At 41.9% G+C, this 26,522-nt stretch overlaps 1 protein-coding gene across 1 annotated transcript; it reads right to left on the minus strand.

Annotated features, from left to right (window-relative positions):
- Positions 1-4,420: 4,420 nt before the first annotated feature.
- On the minus strand, positions 4,421-25,042 carry LOC310650312 (phosphatidylinositol transfer protein beta isoform-like). Its single transcript, XM_083379186.1, has 11 exons — positions 24,835-25,042; positions 20,728-20,758; positions 20,408-20,553; positions 20,223-20,331; positions 17,578-17,652; positions 14,716-14,799; positions 12,425-12,502; positions 10,613-10,723; positions 9,766-9,888; positions 8,654-8,735; positions 4,421-5,387 (listed from the first exon to the last, which is right to left on the minus strand). The coding sequence occupies exons 1-10, from the start codon at positions 24,852-24,854 to the stop codon at positions 8,688-8,690; spliced, it is 825 nt and encodes a 274-aa protein (XP_083235312.1). The 5' UTR covers positions 24,855-25,042; the 3' UTR covers positions 4,421-5,387; positions 8,654-8,687.
- Between the last annotated feature and the right edge of the window lie 1,480 nt (positions 25,043-26,522).

Raw genomic sequence — 26,522 nt, forward strand, 5'->3', positions numbered from 1 at the left:
TATTATTATTTTTAATAGGCTGGCTTTGCAACTTCTTATAGCAGGAATTCGCTTCGCTGGCACTAGTTGTGGCTGCCTCCAGGGAAACTGGTACTGTAGGTTAAGGTTGAAATACACTCAGGCCGCTGTGCACGAAGCCAGTTCCCCTGACATCTTTTTTTTTTAAAATGGTTGTTGTTTTACAAGCAGAGAAAAGAGAAAGTAAAACCTGCAGCAGTTATTGTTTCCTAGAGCAGCCACAGTTTCTGAGCAGGAGCCAGGAAGAGTCCCTACCATTCCACCCACAGAACTTACCGTCAACTCAGCCTGGAGTGGGAATTGAATAGTTTGGGTTCTCCCTGGTAGTTGTATCAGTGTTGGTGGGTGCAATCCTCAATCAGGGGATTTTTTTTCTTTTCTTTAAAAGGAATTCAAGCTTTTAAAAATTGCACAATATAGTACCGCAATTGGAAGAGGGGCAGAGTCAGTTGGCAGGCTTCCAGTTCTGCAAACCTAGTGGAAAGATTTAAACAGTAGGCTATAGTGTGTGTTGGGGGGGGGAAAGAGTATTGTGGTTGAACGTGGTCCTAAGTCAGTGGTACGGGAACACGACCTATCAGTTTGGCTAATGCTTGCACCTTTTGCCTGAATGGATGAAGGGTATTTAAAAACCAGGCAGCCTAAGCACTGTTTGCAAGTCAGCACAATTAAATTGCAGGCATTACATTAAAAGAAACAATATATATGTCATGCAGGTCGCTGGAAAGATTCAGTGTTTAGGGCAATATAGATTTGGTGGAGAACAATAATACATCCAGGGTAAAGAAGGGCAAAGATTTATGTATGTATATACCCATCAAGCTACTGTATTTCCTTCTGGAGATAAGCAATGTTATTACAGTGCAGAAAAGGAGTAAGTAGTAGTAAGCTGAGCGCCAAAGAATTGAGGCCTTTGAGCCATGGTGCTGGAGAAGACTCCTGCGAGTCCCTTGGACTGCAAGGCGATCAAACCGGTCAGTCCTAGAGGAGATGAACCCTGACTGCTCTTTAGAAGGCCAGATCCTGAAGTTAAAACTCAAATACTTTGGCCACCTAATGAGAAGGAAGGACTCACTGGAGAAGAGCCTAAAGCTGGGAAAGATTGAGGGCAAGAGAAGAAGGGGACGACAGAGAATGAGGTGGATAGATGGAGTCACTGAAGCAGGAGGCGTGAGCTTAAAGGGACTCCAGAAGATGGTAGAGGACAGGAAGGCCTGGAGGAACGTTGTCCATAGGGTCGCGATGGGTCGGACACGACTTCGCAGCTAACAACAGTAGTAAGCCAAAGAAATTACAGGTGTGAGGTAAGTAAACAAAAATGCAGCTAAATCTTTCGTTCTATTACCTCTAATCATCCTTGTTTCTTTGTGTATACCTCTTCGTGTATAACTTGACTTTTCTTCTTTAAACGTACCGCCTTTTGAAAATCTAATAAATTCTGTCACTCTAGCTTCCTTTCCAACAGAATTCATTTTCTTCAAAATGGCAGACTGTGTTCTCCTTCCTCTGCTGAAGCCACACAGTGTTTCCATGAGGCTTACCAAGGAGTGTGTTTGTTATTATAAACCGTTGCATTTAACTCAAAATTTTTAATTTATGGCAGTCCATTCATAAGTACAGGTTGTAAGTCAGATATTCTTAACCCAGGGATTGCCTATAATCATTTACCAACTTTCGCGCATTCATTCATTTCATAACAACCTGCTGAACAGCAAAAATCTGTCCTATACAATCTTTGCCTGGCATAAAGCCACATTTTTGCAAAAGCAGGATTTATAACCAAGTACAAGGTCATTTCCCCCCCTCAGTTTAGTAACTAAGGAATAGAAGCTCCAGCTGATGGAAATTCCACAAGCAGCATCAAAATCTTCATTCCAAGAAATGCTGTTAAAATAGACCGAAAATGCGTAAAAAGAAATCCAGCATATCTAGTATTTAAAATCTGAATTTGTGGAGATAGCTAATGCCTGCTTGCTGGCTAATGAATGTACTTCTGTGCTCACACGCACAAAGCCTTTGCACATCCTCATTTTCTCTCCCACACCGACTCAGGTTTCCCACACACAAAATACAGCCTATGGCCCTGGTGGTAGAGTGGTCAGAATGCAGGATTGCAGGCAAACTCTACTCACAAATTTTGATCTGCAGTTCGATCCTGATGGGGCTCAGGTTGACTCAGCCTTCCATCCTTCCGAGGTCGGTAAAATGAGGATCCAGATTGTTGGGGGCAATATGCTGACTTTGTAAACTGCTTGGAGAGGGCTGTAAAGCACTGTGACACGGTACAGAAGTGTATGTGCTATTGCTGTTGCTATAGCTGTGCTTTCATACACATAATCCATGTAGACATTATTGTACCCAAGGCTTGGCCCAATATAAAATGTATTATATAAATTCAATTAAATGTTCAAACTGGTTGCCATTTTCTTATAATCATTTGTTTGATGCATGACTTTTGAACATTACCAGTACTATTTTCTCCAGGAAAAAAAATATTGCAAATAGCCTATGGGACCTGACTTTTGGTATACCCTGTGTATCACATTCTTCCAAGCTAGTCCACAATCCCAAGATTGGTATAACACTTCCCCCCCACCCCCGGCCCCCCACCAACCCCCAGGATTGGTACAAGGAACTATCTTTACTTTTATCCACTTCCAGCATCGACTTAAATCCCTCTTCCTGCGTATTGCAACAGAATAGTAACTCAATGGTTCTGAGAAATGAGTAAAGTAACATTGTACGGTTCACAAGAGAAGGGGCTTAACAGTTAGGTAAAGGTAAAGGTTCCCCCGCACATGCGTGCTAGTCGTTTCCGACTCTAGGGGCCGGTGCTCATCTCCGTTTCAAAGCCGAAGAGCCAGCGCTTGTCTGAGGACATCTCCGTGGTCATGTGGCTGGCATGACTAGACGCCAAAGGCGCACGGAACGCTGTTACCTTCCCACCGTAGTGGTCCCTATTTTTCTACTTGCATGTTTACGTGCTTTCGAACTGCTAGGTTCTTCCGTGTTTCTTTCAAATGCAGACGAACGCAGCACCTCCCCATTTGGAGAGCTGCTGTTTGTGTTTCTTTCAAACGTGGACAAACGCAGCGCCTCCCCGTTTGGAGAGCTGCTGCGTTCGTGTTTCAAATGCAGACAAACGCAGCGCCTCCCCGTTTGGAGAGCTGCTGCGTTCATGTTTCTTTCAAATGCGAACGCAGCGCCTCCCCATTTGGAGAGCTGCCTTCTGCGCAGCTCTCCAAACCACCGCCGCCCCGTTTGGAGAGCTGCTGTCTTCATCCGTGTTTGACAAAGGCATGCGCGTGCACATTTTGCAGCTCCCACTTTTTTGTGTGTGTGACAGAACCGGTTCCGAGTGGCTCTTTTGCTGTTTCAGGTTGCTGACCCTTGTTCTAGGGCAAGGCTTTTCAACCAGTGGTATGGGTACCACCTGTGGAACATTGGCACCTGGCAGGTGGTACGCGACCATCCTAGAAAAGTGGTAGCGGGGGAGGGGAATGAGCTGAACTGGTGGCAGCACCACACAAGCCTGAATGACAGATGGCTGGAGCTGCAGGGGCTGTCAGGACTCAGCAGAGGCACCAGGATCAGTGCTTCTTCGGAGCTGTCAGGGCTCTGTGGACGCGCCAGGATCACTGCCAGGCTCCAGCTGGAGCTCAGTGCTGATCCTGGCGCTTCTGCTGAGCCCAGAAGAAGCACTGATCAGCTGGAATCTTGCAGCATCTCCAGGGTCTTGTGATTTACATTCAGATGCTTGGCAAATGATTCATATTTATGACGGCCACAGTGTCGCAGGGTCATGTGAAGTGACCAAAACCTGCTGCAACCACCCAGCAGACAGGGGGAATAAAAACCAAACACTCCCCACCCCACCCCCGCTGCCAATCCTCAACAGAAATGCTCACAACAATGAAAATCTCGGACAGGAGGAAGAGCGCCGCCGGGTGGGCAGGCAGGTGTCTTGCTCGGCTGTGGTTTGGGGGGCACTTTTTTCAATTCCATTGTAACTTTGAACAGTCACTAAGCGAACTGTTGTAAGTCGAGGACTACCTGTACTTCATCACTTTCCCTTTTTTTGGTCATCAAATTTTTGACACCTTGCTAGGCGACTGGTGGTACTCGGATGTTGCCATATCCTAAAAGTGGTGCAATGGGTGGAAAGGTTGAAAAGCCCTGTTCTAGGGCATGAAGCCAACCCACCAGAAAAGCACACACTTACACGTGGGGTCTTCTGTCAAAAGTCTATGATAATCTGGGGTGCAAACAAGTAACGTATGAAATTGCATAAAATGTCTCATTTTGATCTTCAGTGCACTGAGAGAACACAAATTACAAGAAAAGACTGAAATAATCTACAGCAGTCATTGACTCTCCCCCAATATAAGAATTAAACAAGAACTCAGTTTCAAGTTTATTTACTGTTTTACTTTTTAAAAAAAGATTTTGTGTTTTCTTTTTCAAAAAAAAAAAAAATACTGTTCAGATCCTTGAACTACAGCCCAGGGCCTCCAAGTCTGTTTTTTTTCTCCTTAAGCTCCAGAAGGCTTCAAATGCTTCTATATGCGCCTCTTCCCCAACTGGAAAACTATTTGCTTTTCCCGGTCCCCTGAAACAGGAGGTGGAGGCGAGGGCAAGCAAGGAAAAGGAATTAAAGAGAAGGTCCCAGTGCTGTTTCAAAGCAGAAAAATATAGCAGGAAACTGTCCCACCAAATCTGGATGATGCAGTTTATGCTGTGTCTGACAAATCAGGTCAAATGGGAGACACAGCTCTGCCTGTAACTGGTCTTGTCTAATGGCATGTTTGACTCCAACATGTAGCATGCATAGGAAAACTCCTGGAGCGGAAACCTCCCCCACAGCTCTGGAAGCTGAATGCAGTTCCAAGAGTTTCCATGGGCGGCTTAAAACTCTCCTCTGTGAAACTAACTATATTCCTAACTTTAAATTCCCCACCCTCCCAATTCAAATCGTCTTTTTTTTTTTCTTCCCCTCCTAGAAAATTCCTCACCCACCCGCTGAAGTATGATTCTAAAAATATTCAGATTAATGTTATTAATATTCATGCATTCCTGACTCTGCAGTGTGAAAAGGGGAGATGCCCCGCCCACCCCTGAAAGGTCCTTGCCCCCTCTGATATCCCATTCATGCGGTAAGGACACCTATTAATCCATGATCAGTAAGTAATATGCAGCAGTTTCATGGAGCTCCCCAGGTTGGTAAAATCGGGGACATCTTGGAATATCTTAGGACCAAATGGATGGAATGAAAGAACCCATCTCCCCCTTCCGAGGTGACGAGGAGGAGGAAGGAGAAGCCAGAGTCCAACAAGGATAGGTCCAATCTCAGGTCAGAACAGGCACTGCATCTAAGGTAGAAAAGAGACAGGGAGGAATGAGCAAAATGTAGCATTTTCTCCACGGAGAAAACTTGAGTCTAAACCTGAACAAGTTGCATGAAATTCAGCCTTCTCTGATTTACACTTTGCATAAACCAGGGGTAGGCAACCTTGGCTCTTTTATGACTCGTGGACTTCAATTCCCAGAATTCCTGAGACAGCTGTGCTGGCTGAGGAATTCTGGGAGTTGAAGTCCACGAGTCATAAAAGAGCCAAGGTTGCCTACCCCTGGCATAAACAAATCGGGGTATTCACGCCAGGCCTTGGGTGACAACTGCTTGTCTGCCTTGCTTTCTATTTTTGGATGCTTGGATGATGTCAACAAAACTCCACACACATGAAACAAAGACTGTGGCCTGTGGAATCTACCCCTGGTTTTAACTAGAAAAGTATTTCTTGACCTTGGAAACTTTTTAAGATATATGGACTTCAGCTCAAGAATTCCCCAGCCAGCATGCTTAAAGTCAGAATGGGACAACTCACCGAGGGACAATTCAACAATTCAATTTAAAACATTTAAAACAATGAGAAAATTATTTTAATTTTTGTCGCTGACATTTCATTTTGTCCATCCTTTTGCATCTTTTCTTTAATTACTCTATCCCACCATTTCTTTGTTATTAGTGTAACTCTTGTCCTGCAGCGAGTTGTCTGCGGCAAGTTGGCCGCAGTGAGTTGTCCTAGGCCCGTTTAAAGTTGCCAAAGTTGAGGAACATTGAACTACAGGAGGATCTTGAGTTCCATTAATCAGAGTCAACTATGAAATAATTCAGGGAAGCTTGGATAATCAGTCCCTGCTTCCCTTGAACTAGACACCATATATAATGCTACCAGTTGAGCTCAAGAAATCCCTATTGGCATCCCTATTACAGGAAACAAACACTACTTTGTAAATATACACATTGAGCAAAATTTCAGCCGTGGCATTTTTTTAAAAAAATTAAGAACATTTTTCTTGCTTTCATTAAACCAGACATGTCAAACTCGCGACATCACATGATGTCGTGCAACGTATCGGGACTGTTTTGCCGTTTCCGGTAATGGGGTAGACACGCCTTCTGCGTCACGTGTCCGGCCCATGGGCCAGCAGTTTTGACACCCATGCATTAAAAAATAGGAAATCAAAAATCTTAGCTCCTCTATTGCAGTCATCAAGCTGTCCTATATAATCTAATGCAAGTTCTGCCCAGTTTAGACCTACCTGTAAGATGCACCTTTGGACATGTGGTCTTAGCTGATGAAGATGAAGACAATCGAAGGTGTGTATGAATGAATACAAACTATTCCTGATTACCGAAAGCTATTTTTTTTTCTCAATTTCACTTGAATGTAAGAACTATGGCCTTGCTTTTGAGTCTTCAACTAGCTAAAGAGCCGTGGGGATGCAGTGGTTAAGACCATGATTAGTGGTTACTGCAGGCTAACTCAGCTCACTGCCAAGAGTTTGATTCTGACCAGCTCAAGGTTGACTCAGCCTTCCATGGTGAGTAAAATGAGGACCCAGATTGTTGGGGGCAATAGGCTGACTCTGTAAACTGCTTAGAGAGGGCTGCAAAGCACTGTGAAGCTGTATATAAGTGATATTGCTATTGTTAAAGTATAGTAAGTCCCAAAAGGAAGGATTTTTTTAAACTTTATCATCTGGAAGAGACTCCTGGGCCCCAAACTTGTTCTTTTGGACACCAGGCTATAATCTTCAAAGGGGATCTTTCAATCAAAATGTCTGCCATTCTACTTTTTAAAGCAGATTGCTTGTGGCTAGATTGCTTATTCTATCTATGCTTACATTCTACATTTTAAAGTGGAATTTATAGTACAGATTAACTTAGCATTCTTTAAAAATATTGTGTGGTCTATTTCTCTTTTATAATTACATGAAGCAATTTAGACATACAAATAAAGTTTAAGATGAATGCTAACTGACAGATTTAAACCAGCTTTCCTCCATCAGATGCAGTTCAGATGTTTGAGGTTATAAATAACCAAGAACAAAGAGAGTTTGAACTCAACACATCTGAAAGATACCAAACTGAGGAAGTTACATTTATGCTTTGTTGGTTAAAAAAAAATAGCTAGTATGAATCTGCAAACCCTACTATTTATTTGAATTTATAGCTCTAATCATAAGAATGTTTAAAAAGTAATGCAATGCAAAGTATGAAGTGGCCTTAAAAATATCCCTACTAATTTTAGCTTTATATGCTCATTTCTCGCAAAGATGATCTATTCTATACCATATTGACCGCATCTGCTCAGTCAGATCTCAGCTAAATAAGATGTGACAAATCTTTTCCTGTGCATGCAGCCCTCTCACAGTTGATTCAAGTAAGGCAGGAAATCAATAATTAGCACTAATTTCCTGGTTAAACCAAAGCCAAATTTTAAATCATGAATTAATATCCTAGCCTGCACTAAAGGAGACATATTATTATTATTATTGTTGTTGTTGTTGTTTTGTGCCTTTGAGTAAGTGTTGACATCTGGTGACTGCCTGGACAAGTACCTACAGTTTTCTTTGCAAGTTTTTTCAGAAGTGCTTGCCATTGCTTTTTTCAGGCTACAGAGGATGACTGGCTCAAGGTCACCCAGCTGGCTTTGTGCCTTAGGTAGAACTAGAACTCCTGGTTTCTAGACTGATGTCTTAACCACCACACCAAACTGGCTCTCTATGGCTAATTCTTTTTTAGTTTAGTTTATTTGCACTTGCAGCATAAGAAAGGCTGAGCGCCAAAGAATTGAGGCCTTTGAAGTATGGTGCTGGAGAAGACTCCTGCGAGTCCCCTGGACTGCAAGGCGATCAAACCGGTCAGTCCTAGAAGAGATCAACCCTGGCTGCTCTTTAGAAGGCCAGATCCTGAAGCTAAAACTCAAGTACTTTGGCCACCTAATGAGAAGGAAGGACTCACTGGAGAAGAGCCTAAAGCTGGGAAAGATTGAGGGCAAGAGAAGAAGGGGACGACAGAGAATGAGGTGGCTGGATGGAGTCACTGAAGCAGTAGGCGTGAGCCTAAATGGACTCCAGAAGATGGTAGAGGACAGGAAAGCCTGGAGGAACGTTGCCCATGGGGACACGACTTCGCAACTAACAACAACACTTGCACTATAATGGGAGGAGCAAAGGTTGTGTGTGGCAAACATCATGCATTTTTATTATGCTAAACTGAGACATGAGTTGAATCAACTCCCTGCATTGCTTTCCAGTATGCTATTTATTCCACTCCCGGTTTTTTTCCAACCTTGTCATTTCTTTGTCTAGGCAGCATGGGGCACTCATTCATCCCCGACAGTCATGCCTCTCACTGTGCCCTTCTGGCGGATCTGCAATAGAATATAGAATTTCTGGTTGAATGGCTTTTTTGCAAGAATAATTTCCTAATGGGTTTGGCCCACTTCGGCTTCTCCTAGCCTTAATTCCACTTGTCAAAACAATTCTGTGTTTCCTAGCAGTAACCATGTACAACTGAATTCAAATGAATTTACATATTACCATATTTTAATCACAGGTGGCTGTTTATGAATATACAACCAAACGGACAGTTACATAGAGCAATGTTTCTCAATTTTGGCAATTTGAAGATAGTTGGACTTCAATTCCCAGAATTCTCCAGCCAGCATGGCTGGCTAGAGAATTCTGGGAGTTGAAGTCCTCACATATCTTCAAGTTGCCAAAGTTGAGAAACACTGCTACAGAAGCAAGAGGCTAGCTCTCCTTTTTAATTATTTAGTATCATAAGAACAAAATAGCAATGGCACTATGCGAAATAGCCGGGCCAATTTTTAAAAAATCTATTTGAAAAGTTTGTGGTGGAGGGGGTTGCAATCTTTCCAACTAGAAATACTGTAGGTGATTAAGCCCTTCACAACATTGTATTACTAAAATCTGATGGATTTGCTGCTGTTACTATACTTGGTCTTAGCCCCAAAGCTGAGAAGTAATGTTTTTGATACTAATTCCAGCAACGATATATCTTGGAGAAAAAATATAGCAGACACGAAAAGGTTGGGAAGAGACTACATATGGATCACATATATCCCTCCCGTATTATAGATTATTAATGTAATCTTTTTTACATCTTCCTACTACTAAGAAAGTCTTTTTTAAAAAACTTTCTTGTTATTTGCACCCTTTTAAGAATAAAACATGATTTTGAAGAAAAAAAAAGCACATTTGTTTCATTTTTAGCTAGGACCCTTCATTTTATAAAATACCCTTATATTCATTTCCTTCTATAGAAGAATAAAGGATTTGTCTCTTGTTATAGCAGAGACTTTCCGTGGGGAAAGAAAGCTACTTGATTACCTCATCCAGTACATACTATCCTCCCAAACTGATAACCATCCTTAGTACCTCATCAAGCTCTTTCTGTGTCTCGTCCTCCATCTGCCGGATGTCAGCCATGCTTAAATCCACCCACTTATCCAACCAGCAAAAGAGCTGCCTATGGAAGTTGGTAAAGAGGCGTCTTTCTTGCTGTCAAAGGGGAAAGAGCAGCTTTTAAGAGACTGAGATGCTGAGAAAATTGGGAATGAAAAGCAGTTTTCAAAGCCTTTAGACATCAGAGTCACAGGAATAAATCTAGGCTAGGTTCTTCAGACAGAAAAGCAAGACTGGCAGCCATTTTGAACCACAGATAGTCTTCGATTTACAATCAACAACTGAGCCCAATTTTTTTTGTTGCTAATCAAGATAAGTTGTTAAGTGAATTTTGCCCCATTTTAAAACCTTTCTTGCCAGAGTTGTTAAGTGAATCACTGCAGTTGTTAAATTAGTAACACAGTTAAGTGAATCTGGCTTCCCCATTGACCATGCTTCTCAGAAGATCACGACTGCCCAAACACTGCAACCATCACAAATACATGCCAATTGCCAAAGGTCTGAATTTCTATCACATGACCACGGGAACGCTACAATGGTTGTACATGTGAAAAACAATGATGTCACTTCTTTCAGCGTTGTTGTAACTTCGAACAGTCACTAAACAAATGGTTGTAAGTCGAGGACTGCAAGTAGTTAAATTCTGTGCTTCAGAGAAAATGGCCTGATGTTTACTGGACTCAATCTCTCTATCCTAATATTCCATAAAAAGCGATATCAGCTTGATATTATTGGGAGGGGCTTTCCCCCCTCAAACAGAGCTTCAGATTCCAGCAAATTTCCTCAAACTGGGGCAAACAACTGTCCACCTTGAACTCACCTTTTGGATAAACTTTTCAACCCTTCCCTGAAGGCCCCACCAGCGGAACTTCACAGTCACAAGTTTGTAGGCACACATGTGGGGACAATCTTCATTATTGGCTAGTTCCCGCTAACGGGAAAGAAAAGGGGGTGGGGGGGGAGAGAGAGAGAGAGAGAGAGAGAGAGAGAATAAAATCAGAAGAGTTAAGGCAGGACCAGGATGTGCTATTTTGTCCAATGTGTGTGACTCTTGAATGGCATGCCCGAAGTCACACTCCTCCAATACTTTCGTATTGGACATCCAGAACACAAATGAAATTCAATTTCACAGATTTGGTTTGTGATTAAATACAGTTACAGGTAATCCTTGCTTAGTGACCACGATTGGCGCCGGCCACTTCATTGCTAAGCAGAAAATCACCTGACTGCCAAAGACTCTGAATGACACTTCCCAGTTATTAAGCAAACCGCCAGTCATTGAGACATCAGGTGACCAGAACTTGTGATTATATTCTGCATTCGCTCTGCTTGTCGTGACACTTGTTGTGAAGCGCATAGATGGCTTCACAATTTATGGGATGCTTGGATGGTCATAACTGTGAGAACTGGTCACAAAGCCAGGTGTTTTTAAACATCATCATAACTCCAACAGTTACTAAACGAGGACTATTTGTGCTATCATCTCATTGCAATCATGTATGGGGTTTTCCTTCTGACACAGGAAAGCATGCAGAGCACATGGAATTTGTGGACCAGGACACGAGGGTGGCCTTAGATGAAGCATGTAGCAGCATCTGAACTCAATGGCCTTTCCCACAGGGTAATTTTTCTAGACTTTTTTCTCTCTCGCCCTTGGCTGGACCCAGCCCCATTTTAAACTCATGCCAGCTTCTCCCACGGACCAAATTTGGCCCAGTTCTATTCAGAGAGCTTCCCAAAGATAGATAGGTGGAGTTACAAGCCATTTTACATAATTCCTTATTTTTATCATTCTGTTGGGTTGGAAAGAAGTTCTTAAAAAATTGTAATACCACTCAAGGCATGGAGAGGGCATAGTTTTTCCCTTCTCCCCCCCCCCCAAATCCTGGACATTTTAAAATAATGTTTCTCTTTGGTGAAACACCTGAGGGGGACTTGAGACACGCAGAAAGAGCAGATAATGATAAATCAAAATTTCCCACATGAATTTTGTTTTTTTTACCCAGTTTGCATTTTTCAACAAATATACTTGGGGGGAAAAAACGTTATCCCTCCGGACAACCCTTCAAGTGAAGAAAACAGAGATTACTTTTCCTTAAGGAGATCACGTTAGGCTGAGAAAATAGTGGTTGGTCTGGGACCATCAGATATATTTTCAAGACAAGGCAATCAATCTAGATCTTCATGCTATTAATCTGTCATCTCCATCCTGATGCTCTCCAGATGCAGGCTGGGGATGATGGGAGTTGTATAGCAACATTTTCAGAGGGTGTCAATTTCAGGAAGGCTAGTCTAGCATAGCAGAGGAGCTGTGTGGCATTAACTACACCTCTGAAAATCCACGGGCAGCTTGTCAGCCCAGGAGAACAGCATTGTGTATGAGCAAGGCTTATAATTCTATGGGAAAAAGCAGGACTGATCTCCTATTTTAGATGACAGATAACCTGATAACCATAAACATTTCGTCAAACCAAATTTGGGGGACTCTAACGAGGTTGCTTCTTTTCAAGCCTCTCTTGGAATCTAGAATGCCTGAATGCGGGGACGGGGGGGGGGTTTGGGAGGGAGGAGGGCAGGCTATCAAAGATGTACTAAAAAGGCAGTTTCCTTCTTTTTATGGGGTAGATTTTACCTTCCAGTCAGGGCCGAGAGGACCTCTGCCTGTCTTCAGAGATTTGAAAAGAGCTGGATCTTCATCCGGTTTGTAATCCTGAAAGAGAAAAGAGTTGAGGAGTTGAGACAGAAATCCTAGCCAGCTGTGATACGAGGAAGAATCTGAATAACTATTTAAAGAAAAAAATAGTCAGAACAAGTCAACACGTTTCCCACTACAGTTTAGCAGAAACAACTAACTTAGCTACAGAGGAAGGTTGAAAAAAGGCAATGTTTAACATCCAAGTCAGTGAAAAGCAAGAGAGACTGAGGATGACACCAGAACTTTAGCAAGCTGTTAGTGGAACTGGTATAGGTCAGTATCACCGTTGCCACCAGAAATTATCTGCAGCCCACCAGAGTTTCCCAGTCCTTTTTTCATGAGCCAGAATTGTCCTGCCTTAATAATAATAAACTTGGAAGGGACCTTGGAGGTCATCTAGTCCAACCCCCTGCTCAGGCAGGAAACCCTATACCATTTCCGACAAATGGCTGTCCAGTCTCTTCCTAAAAACTTCCAGTGTTGGAGCATTCACAGCTTCTGGAGGCAAGGAGTTCCACTGGTTAATTGTTCTGTCAGGAAGTTTCTCCTTAGTTCTAGGTTGCTTCTCTCCTTGATTAGTTTCCATCCATTGCTTCTTGTCCTGCCTTCAGGCGCTTTGGAGAATAGCTTGACTCCTTCTTCTTCATGGCAGCCCCTGAGATATTGGAACACTGCTATCATGTCACCCCTCGCCCTTCTCTTCATTAAACTAGACATACCCAATTCCAGCAACCGTTCTTTACATGTTTTAGCCTCCAGTCCCCTCATCATCTTTGTTGCTCTTCTCTGTACTCTTTCTAGAGTCTCAACATCTTTTTTACAACGTGGTGACCAAAACTGGATGCAGTATTACAAGTGTGGCCTTACCAAGGCATTGTAAAGTGGTATTAATACTTCACGTGATCTTGATTCTATCCCTCTGTTAATGCAGCCTAGCACTGTGTTGGCTTTTTTGGTAGCTGTAGCACACTGCTGGCTCATATTGAAGTGATTGTCTACTAGGACTCTGAGATCCCTCTCACAGCTACTACTATTGAGCAAGGTACCACCTATACTATACCTGTACATTTGGTTTTTCTTGCCTAAATGTAGAACCTTGCTTTTTTCACCACTGAATTTCATTTTTAGATAACACCCAGTGTTCAAGTCTGTCCAGATCCTCCTGTATCTTAAGCCTATCTTCTGGAGTGTTGGCTATTCCTGCCAGCGTGATGTCATCTGCAAATTTGATGAGTTTCCCATCTATCCCCTCGTCCAAATCGTTGATGAAGATGTTGAAGAGCACTGGGCTCAGAACAGAACCCTGGGGCACCCCCCTCCATGTAGATGCAGTTCCACTGAGGACCACATGCTAAGTACAGCCAGTTAGCCAGCTACCAATCCATCTGGTGGTGTTGCTGTCTAACCCATATTTTTCTATCTTATCAAGTAGTAGGTTGTGATCTACTTTATCAAATGCCTTACTGAAGTCCAAGTAATTTATATCCACAGCGTTCCTCTGGTCAACTAATTTTGTCACTTGATCAAAGAATGCAATAAGATTTGTCTGGCATGATGTGTTTTTCACAAATCCATGTTGGCTTTTAGTAATGACTTTTTTGCTTCTAGGTGTTCACTGATTCGTTGTTTATCTTTTCCAGAATCTCCCCAGGTCAGGCTGATAGGTCTGTAATTTTCTGGATCTATTTTTCCCCTTTTTCTGAAGGTGGGAACTACATCAGCTCTTTTCCAGTCCTCTGGTAGTTCCCCAGTGTTCCAGGATCTTTGAAAAATATAGTTCAATGTTTCTGAGATCACATCTGCCAGTTCCTTGAGAACCTTGGGGTGTAATCCATCTGGTCCTGGTGATTTGAACTCGTCTAGGCTGGACAGGTGCTCACTTACCATTTTCTTGCCTATGGCACTGTTTTTGGTAGGTTGGACTGTTTTTTCCCTTTGTGTAAAGACAGATGCAAAAAACGTGTTAAATAGTTCTGCTTTCTCCCTATTGCTTGTCACCTTCTTGCCACTTTCCCCCACTAATGGACCAATCATTTCCTTAACTTTTTTCTTCTTTTTTACATGTTGAAAGAAGCTTTTTTTATTTTTGACTTTGGTCGCAAGCCTTAGTTCATTTTGAGTCTTAGCTTTCCTCACTTCCTTCACTTCCTTCCTTCCTTCCCTGCCTTCATCTCAGGTCACCCATATTGCCAACTGCCAAGGCCACAGCCCAGCCAACATCTTCTTACATCATCTGATACGTGTGTCCGATCACCAATGTCTATGTGAACAACGTCCACATCTTTCCAAGTATCTGCATCCAGCCCATGGACCTGCAAAGGAGACATTACAATTTCAGAAGTTACTGACAATATCAAAGTAGGTGATTCTGCCGAATTTCTGCTTAAGTTTTATACATATTGATGATATTTTAGGTAGTGAGTTCACACCTCATAAGGCAAGCAACTTTTTACCAACTGCCTTTTGAGTAGCCTGCCTAGAATTGCATTCCAAAAAGAAGTGGGTGGGACCAAGACAAAAGAATTTGATTGAATTTTAATTATTAAAATGATTAGTAAGATTGCTGTCTGTTCATTAATTAAAAAGTTTAAGAAATTATCTAAAATATTTTTAAATGAAATATTTAATAATTCCCATTTCAATAATTTACAGTTTGATAACAAGTTCTAAATATGGATTGCCCTGTGGCCACTTATGAATCACCAACAAAATTACTTGGGTAGGTTTTTGCTCAGGTTAACAGCTATATCTAGACCAGATAGTCATGGTTTCAGAACATCCAACCAGTCTGAAACTATGTTTTTGTTGGCTCACTAACTATAAATATAGTACAATATGATGTGTGAACAGGGCAGTATTCATGATTTTTCTTATTCAATCATAGTTTGCTGTAAGACCTTTTTTAAAGCATCTAACCAAGACATAATTATGTAAGTCACGAGTTGTTGGTTTTTTTTAAAAAAAACCCTTGGCATTAGCTATGAAATTTTAAATGAACCATGAAAATTTTACTTGTCTAAAAGACTGGCTTATGTCTCTGGCTTCTTTAACAAAAAGAAATATGACTAGCATGTGTGAATGCAGCCAGTATATAAATTTTCTGCCAGCTTTCTTTTAATCTATTAGGATCCCTGGAGACTCTGCTCCAGCTGCCTTCCTTTAAGGAATAGGTGGGTAGCATATGGAATGCTATCTTCTTGGGGCCTTCAATCAACTTTTGGAATATTTCGTCCAGGACTTTCTCCAATTTTTTTCTATGACATATTGTCATCAAGTTAAAGCCTGTTGCATTTGCTTGAACTTACTTGATACTTTGAATGTTAACCTATTTAGGTTTTGTATTACTTCTTTTTGTCCATTGCCCTACAGAATCTTGTTTCATTGGGCTACTTTGTACGTCATGATTAAACATAATTCTTTGGATTTAGAGGTCCTGCGTCAAGCAAGCTCTTGCTCCAGCTTCTTTGCTTTTTTAAAAAAAGTCTTTTTATTCTAAGTGCTTTATTTCCTATTAAATATGTCACATAATGCATGAAAATCTGACTGTTGACACCCTGCCTAGATAACACATCTGGAGAGGGAGATTTATTTCTGGTAAACCAGAGTCAAATCAGTCTTTTCCAGAACTCCCCAAGAGCCCCAAGGAAATAAAGCACAGCTTAATTTCCCATGTCACACTAAGCCAATAAGCACATAATCATAATAATCCAAAACTTCTCTTCTACATAATTAGCCAGACATGAAAATAAATGCTGATAGGGATATGTGCAGCTGAATTCTCTGAACCACAATGATTCAGCTGTTCCAAAGGTTTTCTGGAAGCTAACTCTCCAAACCAGAATTAGTCTGTGATGTTCTCAATGTCCCCTAATCATGGATTAACCCCAGTTTTATTTCTGGGTAATAAAACTTGAGTCCAGCAATACAAAATCTTATTGCCTATACAAGCAATCCTCGACTTACAACTACAACTGAGCCCATTTTATTGCTAAGCAAGACAGTTAAGTGAGTTTTGCCCCATTTTATGACCTTTCTTGCCCATGTTGTTAAATAAATACCTGCAATTAGTGCAGGTTCGCATCCCACCAGGCTCAAGGTTGACTCAGCCTTCCATCCTTCCGAGGTCGGTAAAATGAGGACCCAGATTGTTGGGGGCAATAAGCTGACTTTGTAATAATGCCGCTTGGGGGTGTGTGTGAGAGCCCTAATAAGCAGGCATATACATAGAATGAAGGCTACTGCTAAGCTTGTAAGTCGCCCTTCGGAGAAGGGCGGGATATACCGGTAAATGGAATTAAAATAAAATAAAAATAAATAAACTGTTAACAACATTACGTGAATCTGGCTTCCCCATTGACTTTGCTTGTCAGAAGGTTGCAAAAGGTGATCACATGACCCTGGCACACTGCCACCCTCATAAATGCATGCCAGCTGCCAAGCGTCCAAAGTTTGATCATATAAGCCCTAAATGGCATGGGCTCGGATTATTTTAGGGAGCACCTGCTGCCAGCATCAACTTCCCATTGTCCTGCGCGCTCCCAAAGGGAGGGCATCCTTAGGGTGCCGCCGGTCAGGGAGTGCCGGTGGGTGATCCCCAGAGGGAGGGCGTTCTCTGTGGGCGCGCCTGCCCTATGGAATGATCTGCCTGTGGAACTCCAGACCACCCCCGACCTTCGTTTGTTTCGCCGGGACCTGAAAACCTGGTTCTTTGATCTATCTGGCCTAGACTGAGGGGTTTTAAGTTTTTTAACTTTGTTTTAATTTGTTGGGCTATTAATTAATTTAATTCATTTTAATTCTATTTCTATTTCAACTTTTATATTGTCTTTTAAATTTTGCCCTGTAAACCGCCCTGAGTCCTTCGGGAATAGGGCGGTATATAAAACTAAATAAATAAATAAATAATCATAGGGATGCTGCAACAGTTGTGTGAAAAATGGTCATTAAGTCACTTTTTCCAGTGCCTCTATAACTTTGAACTAAACAAATGGTTGTAAGTCGAAGACTATCTATAAAGAATAACATTCGGTAGGATTTAGGTACCCCAATTCTTTGGGCTGTTAGCATGCAATCTGCATTCTTCCACTTACATTTTCTTGTTCACCTAAATCGGGTTTGTGCCACGTTTCAATTTTGACAAAGAAATCATCCTTCATGTACTCATTCTATCAAAAAGGAGAAGGAAACAAGGTTACAAGAATGCTTGGTGCAGACAATAGAACCTGCAAACACTAAAGGCCACATAGCACTTGTCGGGGGATATGTTACCTTGAATCCTCTGAGTCAATCTGTACAACTACGAATTGACTATAACGATTCAATTCATAGAACCGATGAACCCCATAAGAGGGTACGTATCAGAGCAGGGGTCCCTAACCCCCAGTCTGTGGGCCAGATTTGGTCCGTGGCCCACTGTGAACTGAGCTGCGCAAGGGGCAGCAAGCACACTGTTGTGATTCCTCGCCAGCCAGTGGATCCGGCAGCTGAGTCTGAGGAATCAGATGAGGAGGTGGGGCCTGGAGTGACATTAGAGTCAGAGGAAGGCTCTCAGGAGCTCCAAGGCTTACAGTGGGACGAGGAGCCTGGCCCTTCTACTCTTGCTCAGGCTGAGACACAGCTGTGCTGGGAGCCTGAGATGGACAATGATGAAGAACAGTTGGGACAAATCCAGGATGCACGAAAGCGCAGGCAAGAGAAATGAGTAGGACAGAGGAATGCAATGGGGCGGCTCCAAAGGCAAAGGAGAAGGCATTAAGAAGCCACACCTTGGCTGAATTATAAAAGGGAAGGTGTGGGAGGTGCTGGTTGGCAAAGGCAACCATTCGTGTTGAGGATCGAGTTTCTGTGGACTGTGTTTGTTTGCCTTGGACATTGACTCAGGTCTGTGAGACTAAAAGGGGTTGTTGTTTTTCTTGTGGTTCCTGCCTGTTTCTTAGAAGAGGGGTTTCTCCTTGTGAGCATAACAAGGACTCACATAGGCTGGGAAAACACGCGAAGCTCCATTTGCGAAAGCAGTGAGCGCGCGTGTGAACCTGTCCCCTCTCCCCACCCCCCACCCCGCACCAGCAGTTCACATAGCCAGAAAGGTTGGGGACCCTGTATTAGAGGAAACAGATGTGTTCAAGAGGCTAAGGGGAAGAATAAACAGGGAAACACTCACCCACCCCCACATAGCTACCCATTTCAGAACTCACTCACCGTAATAACTGCAGCAGAGGCCAAAATAAGGGAAAAAACAAAAAGCATATTAGTGTGGCAAAGCAACACAGAAAATCGTGCTAAATTACATCTTATTATTCTGCCCCGAGAATAAAAATACAGTAATAACGATGCATGACTCAAACTGTCATGCTAGAATCCAGCACTCAGTAAGCAGAATGCTACAGGCATCAGAGCTGAGAAGTGTAAAAATGGACAATGTTTTTGCATTTAACTTTTTTTGGGAGGACTCAGGGCCCAGTGGCATAAAGAACGATGCCAAGAGAACCTGCTGTGTGATTCAGAGCCCGGATTTTCAATTTTTCTCCTGGGTTACGGAGTACAATTTGGGCACTTTTCTTTCCTTTTTTTAAAAAAAAAACATGCTAAAACTTTTATTATGGATTCCTTGTTACTGTTTTTTTTATTATTTTAGGCAAATGCATCTGGAAAAGGGCAGAGGTGGCCAATCCAAGCTTGTGAGAATTAAAAGGCTCATTTTCAGTGTGATGCTTAATAACGTAAAGTGAATCGGAGAATATAACAGGAATGATCTCGTTCCCTTCTAAATGCGACTCAGCCTTCCATCCTTCCGAGGTAGGTAAAATGAGGACCCAGATTGTTGGGGGCAATAAGCTGACTTTGTAATAATGCCGCTTGGGGTGTGTGTGAAAGCCCTAACAAGCAAGCATATACATAGAATGAAGGCTACTGCTAAGCTTGTAAGCCACCCTGAGTCTTCGGAGAAGGGCGGGATATAAATGTAATAATAAAAAAATAACTTTGTAGAACTTTGGTATTTTCAGATGACATGCAGCAATAATAATAATAATAATAATAATAATTAATAATAATAATAATAATAATAGTAATAGTAATAATAATAATAGTAGTAGTAATTTATTTATTTTATTTTAATCCCATTTATATCCCGCCCTTCTCCGAAGACTCAGGGCAGCGTACAATTTAAGCAGAAACCAATGTGCTAGCAATAGCCTTCATTCTATGTATATGCCTGCTTGTTAGGGCTTTCGCCCCCCCCCCCAGCAGCATTATTACAAAGTCAGCTTATTGCCCCCAACAATCTGGGTCCTCATTTTACCTACCTGGGAAGGATGGAAGGCTGAGTCAACCTTGAGCCTGGTAGGATGCGAACCTGCACTAATTGCAGGCAGCTGGTGTTACTTAAGGAGGCATTAGCCCACTGCTCCACCAAGGCTCTAGTAATAGTAATAATAATAATAGTAGTAGTAGTAGTAATAGTAGTAGTAATAATAATAATAATAATAATAAAAAAAACAGAGATCTGTTGGCAAATTATACCAAGCTCCACCCACCATCTGCAAGCACCCCATTCTCAATTCAAGCAGGATTTATCATGAATGGGTGTGCTCCCTGAACCTCTGCCAAAAACACTGCTCTTTGCCTTTGAGAATTTAGACCAAAAATAAAATTATCTTATTCAGTAGCGTATGGAAATTTGAATGATAGGACTTGAAAGACAACCATCCTGGCCAATAATGGTTCCTGCCAATACTAATCCCGCAGGCTCACCCGTCCGACAGTAAGGATAGGCATTCCAGGCTCTTTCGTGGACGACAAGGGACCCTTCTGGGGCAAACATCTTGATGAAGCCTGGAACTTTGCTGTGGGAGAAAGAAGCGAGGGAAGGCTTCAGATCCAGCATTGCCATCAGCTGTCCACACCCAGGATGGCTCTTACCTCTGAAGGTGGTAGATCTTATGAGTGTACTGGCCCTGCTCCCCCTCGTGTTGGTAGGGCTCATTTTTCAGCACCTCGATTCCTTCACCGCCACCAGTGTTGTTCTTACTGGCCTCAGCCACGGAAAATAATTGTCCCACTTGATACTGAAGACGGCAAAAAGACAGAGAAGGGTAAAGTTCCTCTGAGAGAAAGGAAGGCTACTGAGTGGTGGACGGCAAAGCAAGCCAGAGTGTGGCAAATTCTGGACTACCCACAATCTTTATCAGTGGGCTTAATAAGAGGTTGTGAATTCCCTCAGAGCAAGGTTTATTACTCACCTCTTCTACGGAGCAAGGTAGTACCACCCGACTGGATTTTTTTTGTTGTTGTTGCAGGGGAAGAAAAGAAAGAGAAGGAAAATAGTTAAGATAGGTTTCCCTCCCCCCCAATTTTCAGTCCCTCCCACCACTATTTTTTGCTATATAAAAAAAAGAGTGCATGAATATACTCATACAAATATAGTATGTAGGTAGAATAGAGCCAGGAGTTTGATCCTAGTGGGCTCAAGGTTGACTCTATAAACTGCTTAAGGGACGCGGTGGCTCAGTGGGTTAGGACGCTGAGCTTGTCGATCAGAAGGTCGACAGTTTGGCGGGTCGAATCCCGAGTGCCGTGTAACAGAGTGAGCGCCTGTTACTCATCCCAGCTTCTGACAACCTAGCAGTTCGAAAGCACGTAAAAATGCAAGTAGAAAAATAGGGACCACTACGGTGGGAAGGTAACAGCGTTCCGTGCGCCTCTGGCGTCTAGTCATGCCGGCCACATGACCACGGAGACGTTCTCGGACAAGCGCTGGCTCTTCGGCTTTGAAACGGAGATGAGCACCGGCCCCTAGAGTCGGAAACGACTAGCAGCCTGTGCGGGGGAACCTTTACCTTTATAAACTGCTTAGAGTGTGTTACAAAGTGGTATGTAAGTTGTTTAAGTCCTATTGCTATATTTCATCAACAGATCCAACTGTGATCGCTTAGAAAATACACTGAATTCTCTGAGCTACAAAGGATCCTTCATAAGTTTGCTTACCAGACCAGATGGAACAGATTCAGATTAGGTTTTTATTCTTAATTTGTTCTTAATAGATCTTACAAGAAAAAAAAAACTTAAAAAGGACACGATCCTTTTGGTTTGTTTGCAATAAATATTCCCATTAATCACTAAAATATTTATTCTCACCTTTCCTGCCTAAAGAGATCTGAGATAAGGACCTTTCAAATCATTTTGCTTCAGCCAGAGAATTTTATAGTGCATACAGACAACGAAATCTTTCCACCTTTTCTCACCACCAACTCCTTTTTTAACTCCCTTCCCCCCTTTTTTTTGCTTTAAAAAGTCATGACGAAAATATTAAATTGCTATATAGAAATAGTTAGGTACAATTTTGATTGCTAGCACTAGAAGCTATCCATCTGAAAATATTTTAAAGGATGTAACTAAGTTCAATGGGATAAAATCCATAAGTATATAAAGTTACAAAACAACTTATACTGGATACTGCAGTTTAATTGATGGACATTATTATTCCACGTTACTTCCCATTTAAAAAAGAAATCTCAAAGCAATTATAAACATGTGCAGAGCACAATTGCTTTCAATTATACTCTGAGCAGGAGGTTTATTTAAGGAATTATCATAAACTTGTCAACAGTCACTTCTCTATCCTTATTTATTAGACTTGCAAGGCCATCTAACTGCCATGTGACTTAAAGAAGAGGACAAAAAAAGATTACAAATACCAAATAACAATAAAATAACAGAAACAATTACCCCCATTTTACTTCCACCTGAGCTAAGGAAAACTGTTGCCCAAAGGGGCTATTTTAGTAGTAAATAATACACTTTTTTAGTGTTTTGAGGCGACGAATGACTTGGGCTATTATGAATGAGCAGACAGATTATTTGTGGACTACAAATTGTGTAGACTCTTTTTTTGCAAAGGTAGCAGAAAGATATCAGCGCCTAAGAAGCACAACAGAACACTGAAAGCTTTGTAGTTTGAAGCATGCATGTTTCAATATTGATTAGCTATTGATTAGCCCCCTGACTCAAAAAGAGAGTCTGGTCAGCTTACAAAAGATCAAATACAGAAGAAAAACAAAGTTAAAAGCTACCCAGACAAGATAGCAATAATAACATTCAGAAAGCAACAGAGGGTCCACAAGCAAGCTAACACCCTAATTTAGCAATCCAAATTATCAACCAGGCAGGAAACAAAGCTATTACCAAAAAAGTTTGTAGCCTTTACGAGACACATAATAAAGGCAAAATCTCCGAGTCCAATTTGAATTCTAGTGGTTTCATAACTATTTCTACATGGATTTCTTGGACGTTATAAAAAGGCGAGCACCAGGGCATGCTGGATTTTTTTTAAAATTATCTAATCTATCACAAAATGTTGGTATTTCCTGTTGGCTCACCCATGCACTAACCTGAGTCAACTTTGACTTTTGAGCATGAAAGCAATATAAATATATTCCTGTAATTAACTGTATTCAGAACATCTTGGGTTTTTTCCAAAGACCAGATCATGACAGAAATTCCTACAATCAGCATAAGATAATGGACTGAATGTTGAAGCATAGTATTTTATTATTTATTTATTTATTTTAATTCCATTTATATCCCGCCCTTCTCTGAAGACTCAGGGCGGCTTACAAGCTTAGCAGTAGCCTTCATTCTATGTATATGCCTGCTATCATCTAGAGCAGGGTTTCTTAATTTTTTTCCCCTCAGGATCCTTTCCATTTTTAAAAATTATATGAGACAGCAAAAGAGTTTCTGTTTGTATCGAGTATATTTATCAATATTTATGTATTAAAAATTTAAAAGTGACATATTTGCTGCCGCTAGTGCTTCATAATTGTTTGATGGGATTTTATTTTGTATTTTTTTTACATAGGCTGGCAACAATTTTGATCTTGTGGACCCCTGAGAGGATCTTGGGGGACCCCCAAGGGGTCCTTGGACCACACTTTGAGAAACACAGATCTAGAGGCATGCATTTATACTTATCCAGAACAGAACACAACATTTCAGACTAAGATCACACACTGCTTAACCACAGCATACTGACTAATGTAGAGTTTGCTGAAGTCACACAAAATGCTAAATTAAATAATGGTTTATAAGCAATGACTGAGTTCACACAATACTAAATCAAAGTCAATAAATCTAAATAAACTATGTTAAACACACCTCACTGTGCATATCTTTTAAGTGAAATGTGTGATATATCCACCCTGGCTGAGAACTGTGAAGAATATTAGTTATTATAAAAACGGAGGTCAGAAATTATGGCTCAAATCTCACTAAATTAGAGGCCAACTTCGACAATTCCCAGTCAAAATAGCCAGCAATTGAATTGATGGGAAATACAATCCAACATCATCTGGAGAGTCACAAGTTGCCAATTTTATTGTAAAACACAACTGAATACATATTATAAGGAACCAAAAGCCATTGGGCAGAATGGGGCAAATATCAGGATTGTAATCTTCCTTAAATAAAATCCTGAGATTCTATTATTTTGACTAAGATGAAACAGAAAAGTCGAGTTTCATTCTTGTCATCTAAAAGATTGCCTGCTGTTATCTGTCCTGGCACGTTAGCAAAGAAAAATCTGTTGCAAACTTTCCCATGTACTGCTTAAGCATGATTTGCGATGACACTTTGCATATTTGCATATGTCTGTTTTTATTCTAATTAAGTTCCACTAAATCCAGTCCTCAAATACAACAGTTTCTATATCGGAAAAGACAGCCAAGAAACTATTGTGATACTCCCTAACGAACTCTCCCCATACTTCTTATTGAAAATTAATAAGATATTGATGTCGGGAGAGCAGTAAAATTAAGAAGAAAATCTCTTTTCTCTGAAAACAAGGAATGAGTCAGTTGTAAGAAGTAGACAACCGGCTTTCTGGTAGTGTGTCATTCTCAGTCTCTTCAACTGGATGCCATCTGTGAGCAGGAAAGAAACTGGAAGAAACCCTTTGCCCTGCGAAGCGTTGAGACACAAGAGGCATGCTGGCTGGGAATAAAGAAGTTTTAATCCAACCTCTTGGTTAAGGCTGTTCAGAAAACAGGAAAAAGTGCTACTTCGAACTCAAAGTAGTCAGAGAACCCATTGCATCCAAATGTCAGATCTAAACTTAAGGTTGATAATATTTTCACAGCATCCCAAATATAACATGAAATAGTTCAGGACTATATAACCGTTAGGGGCTACATAAAACAGTCAAATAAAGAGGGGGGAGGGGTAATCGTGTATAGCGGCTCCTGCGTCCCTCACTTAGCTACCCCCTCCCTTTATGAGCCCCTCCCACCTTCCAATTAACCCTCCCCCACCCCCGCGCACCTCTCGCCCACCCCTGCCCCTCCAGTACTTACAACTCTTTAATGAGCACCATCCCTCACACCCTTCCAGCGCCTCGCACGCCCAAAGCACCGTGCCTTCTCTTCCTGGTCCCCCCCTTCCCGGTCATTGACGCCATTTCCGCCCTCACTCCAGCCGCCACTTGCCCAGACCAGCCCCTTACGACGCCATTTCCGCCCTCAATCGGGCTTCTTCTTTTTTTTTTTTTTTTGGTTTTGTTTTCCGGCAGAAGCCCGCCGAAGCAATGAATGGGCGATACGGCACAGGGGTGGGTCTTCCTGTCGGACAGATAATTGCCTCCTGATTGACAGGGCGGCCGATTCCGGAAACGAATAGAATAGCCCAACTCGCGAGGACGACTCCGCCGTGGGGTATTGCTGAGGCGTGTGAAGATTTCGCCCTGAAATAGAAAAACAGCAAGCTCCGCTGCTTTTATGGCTAGGCGTATATCGATTTTAGGAAACACTGAGCCACGTAGTACAATGTAAAAAAAAAGAAAAAAAAAGATGTTGGGACTCTAGAACAGGGTTCTTAACTTTGCCCTTTTATGACTTGTGGACTTCAACTCCCAGAATTCCTCAGCTAGGCACGCTGGCTAAGGAATTCTGGGAGTTGAAGTCCACAAGTCATAAAAGGGCCAAGTTTGAAGACCCCTGCTCTAGAAAGAGTGCAGAGAAGAGCAATAAAGATAATTAGGGGACTGGAGGTTGTAACAAGGAACGGTTGCTGGAATTGGGTATGTCAAATAGAGAAGGAAAAGGGACCCCGTGGCTCAGTGGGTTAGGACGCTGAGCTTGTTGATTAGAAGGTCGGCAGTTGGGTGGGTGGAATCCTGGGTAGCAGAGTGAACGCGTTACTCATCCCAGCTTCTGCCAACCTAGCAGTTCGAAAGCACATAAAAAATGCAAGTAGAAAAATAGGGACCACTACGGTGGGAAGGTAACAGCGTTCCGTGCGCCTTTGGCGTCTAGTCATGCCGGCCACATGAGCACGGAGACGTCCTTGGACAAGCGCTGGCTCTTCGGCTTAGAAACGGAGATGAGCGCCAGCCCCTAGAGTCGGAAATGACTAGCACGCATGTGCAGGGGAACCTTTACCTTTTACCTTAGCCTCAGGATGTATTTAATAATAATAATAATAATAATAATAATAATAATAATAATAATAATAATAATAATAATAATAATAATAATAATTTGGAAGGGACCTTGGAGGTCATCTAGTCCAACCCCCTGCTCACGCAGGAAACCTTATACCATTTCAGACAAATGGCTGTACAGTCTCTTCTTAAAAACCTCCAGTGTTGGAGCATTCACCACCTCTGGAGGCAGGTTGTTCCACTGGTTAATTGTTCTAACTGTCAGGAAGTTTCTCCTTAGTTCTAGGTTGCTTCTCTCCTTGACTAGTTTCCAAACATTGTTTCTTGTCCTGCTTTCAGGTGCTTTGGAGAATAGCTTGACTATGTTCATTATCTCCAGATGGCTTGATCCTCCTCCCTTTTGAGCCCCATTTCAAGGCAGGGATGCTGCAAGAAACAGCAGCTGTGCTCACTAATGCTTAATGCTTCACTGAATACCTGTTTGGTCACTTTCTTTGTACTTGGTGTGAACCCAGCTTCAGATGAGTAAATACTTCAAAGTATTATGTAGAGAAAAAATGGGTCGAGTTATTATTCAGATTAAGAGAGTCAACAGGACAATCA

This window comes from Vipera ursinii (assembly GCF_947247035.1).
Source record: "Vipera ursinii genome assembly, chromosome: Z".
NCBI classification, from domain to species: Eukaryota; Metazoa; Chordata; class Lepidosauria; order Squamata; family Viperidae; genus Vipera; species Vipera ursinii.

Coding starts and splice junctions, on each gene's coding strand:
- LOC310650312 (XM_083379186.1), bottom strand. CDS start 24,854: ATGGTGCTCATTAAAGAGTT. Junction 20,554..20,727: donor TACCTTGCTCCGTAGAAGAG/GTGAGTAATAAA, acceptor TGCCGTCTTCAG/TATCAAGTGGGACAATTATT. Junction 10,724..12,424: donor CTCTCGGCCCTGACTGGAAG/GTAAAATCTACC, acceptor CTTTCCCGTTAG/CGGGAACTAGCCAATAATGA.